We start from the raw sequence: 5,538 nt of genomic DNA on the forward strand, positions 1-5,538 counted from the left end.
TATAACGCCACCACGTTTTGTTTGGTGAGACGGGGATTCGAACCCGCGACCTATAGATTGCTAGTCGAACTCCCTAACCACCTGGCCATGCCGGGGCCCTAACCAGCTGGCCATGCTGGGCCTCGACATTTGATTGTGGAGCAACAATGCATTACTTTCCTTGAAATCTTACACTAACCCTTACATCGATTATTGTTACGAGTGACGTGTTCCTTTGTTTGAAATCAATCACAATCTGTGTAGGAGAAAAGTAAAATTGGCTAACAATATTATAAAACAAATTTGCAAGGCACATAATGAAAAGTTCTGTAATGAGAATTCGAGGTTTCTCCACACAATGTGTAGTATGAAGTTGAAATTCAGTGACAAATATTTAAACTACCAGAAACAAAAGTCACATTTACGCTTTTTCATCCACTATTATTAATAATCATGCTATATGTCGTTGTTGTTTGTAATTAAGCACAAAGCTACACAATGGACTATCTGTGCTCTGCCCACCACGGGTATCGAAACCCGGATTCTAGCGTTGTAAGTCCGCAGACATACCGCTGTGCCACTGGGTGGGGGCAAGCTCTATGTTTGCAGTTAGAGCACACTTGATTCATCAATTGGACACTAGGAGGCAGTGTAATAGTTATGTGTATGTAGTCACGTAAACTCTTGGATATTTTGAAACATTAAACGTTGGAATTCTGTACATTTAAGGTACGTAAGTACTGATAATACCAGATCAGTAGATGTTCACCACAGCTACGGGTAAAACATTCTTCCACGACACGTGTTCGTGTTTGGTTTCTGTCATGTAAAATCCTTTATTTGACTATTGACTTTTATCTGCTGTACTATCAGTCGATAAACTCAGGGGAACAGCAGCTCAAGCGATTTTAAACTAGCTGGTGAAAGCGTTGCCGGCTGAAGCTGAGGGAAGACACTGTCTATGGTTTACACCAGCACTGGTAGACTCTTTAAGCTCCCGATTTTTGTAATTCTATTATAAAACTTGTGTTCTTCTACTGGGATTACTCTAGGCTAAAGAAACAGTAGATAACAAAGAGGTCTAAAGGATTCTGTTTCTCGAAACAGAAAGATGGTTATCTAGAAGATATAGCACTTATCCGTGGTTGTTTGTATCCGTATTTCTAAGTAGTTTTTATATCGAATACATGGGTTATCCGAATATGATTAACTCAAAAATTATAAGTTTCTAAGTCAAAATGACGATCGGAATTTGGATACACTTCTAATCACTTTTGTTGAAAGTAATTTTCCTCCTAACCTCAAATTGCAGCTGTTGTGAGAGGTCTTTTTCCTCAAACGTCTATTAACTGCTGTTGTGGGAGGTCTTTTCCTCAAACGTCTATTAAGTGCTGTTGTGAGAGGTCTTTTTCCTCAAACGTCTATTAACTGCTGTTGTGGGAGGTTATTTTTTTCTAAAATCTTCTATTTATCGCTGTTATGTGAGCCCGTCGTTCCTCAATCCTCTGCTTACCACTGTTGTGTGAGATCATTGTTCCTCAGTCCTCTACTTACCACTGTTGTGGAGGTCATTGTTCTTCAATCCTCTACTTACCACTGTTGTGTGAGATCATTGTTCCTCAGTCCTCTACTTACCACTGTTGTGGGAGGTCATTGTTCTTCAATCCTCTACTTACCACTGTTGTGGGAGGTCATTGTTCTTCAATCCTCTACTTACCACTGTTGTGTGAGATCATTGTTCCTCAATCCTCTACTTACCACTGTTGTGGAGGTCATTGTTCCTCAATCCTCTACTTACCACTGTTGTGTGAGGTCATTGTTCTTCAATCCTCTACTTACCACTGTTGTGGGAGGTCATTGTTCCTCAATCCTCTACTTACCACTGTTGTGGGAGGTCATTGTTCCTCAATCATCTACTTACCACTATTGTGTGAGGTCATTGTTCTTCAATCCTCTATTCACCACTATTGTGTGAGGCCATTGTTCCTAAGACCGCTAGCTACCTCTGTTGTGTGAGCCCGTTGTTCCTCAATCTTCTACTTACCACTGTTATGTGAGCCCGCTGTTCCTCAATTCTCTACTTACCACTTTTGTGTAAGATCATTGTTCTTCAATCCTCTACTTACCACTGTTGTGGGAGGTCATTGTTCCTAAGACTTCTAGTTACCTCTTTTGTGTGAGTTCATTGTTCCTCAATCCTCTACTTACCACTGTTGTAGGAGACCATTGTTCCTAAGACCTTTAGTTACCTCTGTTGTGTAAGATCATTGTTCCTCAATCCTCTACTTACCACTGTTATGGAGGTCATTGTTCTTAAGACCTCTAGTTACCACTGTTGTGTGAGGCCTTATAGATTTTCAATTCGAGGGTGCGCTGGTAGAGATCCTGATGGGTAATAAAATCGAATCGATTATAAGGGCGCCCCAGACTTGGTATTGCTGGCGCACAAAAATATAGCTAATCAAAAAGGGGAGACAAGGGTCTCATCGATTAATTTACCCTAATCCTGCCTAAAATAATTCCAGTTATAAGAAGTAAGTATTTCCTAGTCTCATATTCAACAACATGAGATTCTGGCCCTCATGCTTACTTATTACCTCAGCGGATGTCTTCACACATCACATGCTTACTTATTACCTCAGCGGATATCTTCACACATCACATGCTTACTTATTACCTCAGCGGATATCTTCACACATTAATATTTCTTTCAAGTGCCCCCCCCCATTGGCACAGCGGTATATCTGCGGACTTACAACGCTAGAATTCGGGTTTCGATACCCGTGGTGGGCAGAGCACAGATAGCCCATTGTGTAGCTTTGTACTTAATTACAAATAATAATAATTACAAATAATAATAACTCGAGGAGTTTTGCACGAAAATCAACAACACAAAAACAACATTAGCAAGCTACCGTTATTCACCTACGTGTATTACCGGCCGGGTCTTTACGTTTACGTGCTTTCTAAACCAAGCTCTTATTGAATATTACATAAATATTGTTCAGTTGTATACATTACCATTTTTTAACCCACTGGACTATAAAACAGGATTATACAATTACCAGCGTCAGGACCACACAGTAATATTTACTAGTTTACTTTATCTATTTCCAAATCCGCAGTAATCATTTGTTTTCTGGCCTAATAATTTTCTACAAACCACTTAAAAAGTGTTTTTATTTTTGATACGAGCCATTTCGATTGGACATTATCGTTTGCTTCTGTATACGTGTTTGTTTATCATCAGTAGTGAGCTCAGACTAACCTGCAGCATGAAATGATTGTTAAAAACAACCTTCCACGAGACTTATCCGTGTCTCAATTTGAGCTTAAGTTTTCTTTGCTACTAAATTCCAGACAAACAACAAAAAACTACAGATAACTGATGTAAGTTTTTAGAGATGTTATTTCACTGGCAACTGTTGCTATAGTTACAACTTTTCAACTGATATATATATATATTTCAGATCACACAAAAACACCATCCGGAACAAACAATACCTTTTAGTTGAACAACTACAACTGCAAATAACTGATGTAGGGTTCATATTATGTTACTACCTTAGCAACTGTTGCTATGGTTACATTTTTTTACCTGGTTTATTTGTATCTTTCAGGTCACACCAAAACACCACCTGTAACAAACAGTACGTTGTACTTGACACACCCGGTTGGAGATCACGTGATACTTTACTGTGAGGTGGACTTTACGCACAATGTTTTGGTAAGTGCTAATAACAGATATATATAAATATATCACGAGTAGCACCGTATTGATTGTGTGCTAACTGGGCTTTGTTTAACGACATTATTTGACAACTATAAACAGTGTAAAAAAGCTCCGAAAGTTTCATTGTGTATCTATATATATATATAAAACATACCACATGTGATGAGAAGTCACTCACTTTGAAACTAATACTTACAATGAATAACGACGAAAACTTTCTTACAGTAACAAATTCACAACAAATATGTCGACATGTTGTTGTCTTCGTTTCCCGTTCAAGCCGTCTCTAAAGTTTCTCAAACAAACAACAGGCATCGTGTGTTATTGGTTGACCGTCAACATTTGACAACTATAAACAGTGTAAAAAAGCTCCGAAAGTTTCATTGTGTATCTATATATATATATAAAACATACCACATGTGATGAGAAGTCACTCACTTTGAAACTAATACTTACAATGAATAACGACGAAAACTTTCTTACAGTAACAAATTCACAACAAATATGTCGACATGTTGTTGTCTTCGTTTCCCGTTCAAGCCGTCTCTAAAGTTTATCAAACAAACAACAGGCATCGTGTGTTATTGGTTGACCGTCAACATTTGAGAACTATGAACAGGATAAGATATTCTGATGTTGTTGTCCTAAAAATGAAGTAAACACTACTATGGTCACTGTGTGTTATTGGTTGACCGTCAACATTTGAGAACTATGAACAGGATAAGATATTCTGATGTTGTTGTCCTAAGGATGAAGTAAACACTACTATGGTCACTGTGTGTTATTGGTTGAACAACAATAGTGTATAAGTATGAACAGGATAAGACGTACACACAATCGCACGGCGAGTCTTAGAGCATTACTGAAGTAAAAAACTTCAAAATATTTAAAGTCATATGACTCTAGTCATGGTATAACGTGTTTCTTAAGTATCTTTTGGGGCGGGGGTGATGGAAGTTTGATAGACTGTAGGTCTAATATTCGTGATTGAAAGTCAGATTAAATTATGGCTCATTCCCCAGGTTTCAATTAATTTGTCCTATACAGGCATCAAATAAAACGTGTGTAATGGAGACATTAAAACAGATGTAGAAAAGATTGACAAAAAACACCTTAAGTCTAACATAGTTTACAAAACTTGTGTAGGGAAGTCCATTGTTTGCTAACACACTAGTAAATTAACAAACAGTGATTTGTAAGCACGTGTTATATTTATTGGACAAAAAGTACTACATGTTTTGACAGTGTGTCGGTCTGTCTTCTTAGGCTATCGAAAGTAATAACGTGTTTTCTACAATGAATATCAAAGTGCTTATATGTCATTGTTTGTTATTTCATTATTGTGCTTATATGTCATTGTTTGTTAATTCATTATTGGGCTTATAATTCATTGTTTGTTAATTCATTATTGGGCTTAGAAGTCATTGTTTCTTAATTCATTATTGGGCTTATAATTCATTGTTTGTTAATTCATTATTGGGCTTAGAAGTCATTGTTTCTTAATTCATTATTGGGCTTATAATTCATTGTTTGTTAATTCATTATTGGGCTTAGAAGTCATTGTTTCTTATTTCATTATTGGGTTTATAAGTCATTGTTTGTTAATTCATTATTGGGCTTATAAGTCATTGTTTCTTATTTCATTATTGTGCTTATAAGTGATTGTTTGTTAATTCATTATTGGGCTTATAATTCATTGTTTCCTAATTCATTATTGGGCTTATAAGCCATTGTTTCTTATTTCATTATTGGGCTTATAAGTCATTGTTTGTTAATTCATTATTGGGCTTATAAGTCATTGTTTGTTAATTCATTATTGGGCTTAT

General features: G+C 36.8%; 1 protein-coding gene across 1 annotated transcript in view; it reads left to right on the forward strand.

Moving 5' to 3' along the window:
* Positions 1–3,599: 3,599 nt before the first annotated feature.
* Positions 3,600–5,538, forward strand: part of LOC106469469 (protein amalgam-like) — a gene marked incomplete at its 5' end in the record, with an annotated part of 35,084 nt that continues 33,145 nt past the window's right edge. The window contains one exon of the mRNA XM_022398002.1: positions 3,600–3,706. Within this exon, the coding sequence (XP_022253710.1) occupies positions 3,600–3,706 (107 nt within the window). The remainder of the gene's footprint in view (positions 3,707–5,538) is intronic.

The sequence above is a fragment of the Limulus polyphemus genome, unplaced genomic scaffold (assembly GCF_000517525.1).
Source record: "Limulus polyphemus unplaced genomic scaffold, Limulus_polyphemus-2.1.2 Scaffold3502, whole genome shotgun sequence".
Classification (NCBI taxonomy): domain Eukaryota; kingdom Metazoa; phylum Arthropoda; class Merostomata; order Xiphosura; family Limulidae; genus Limulus; species Limulus polyphemus.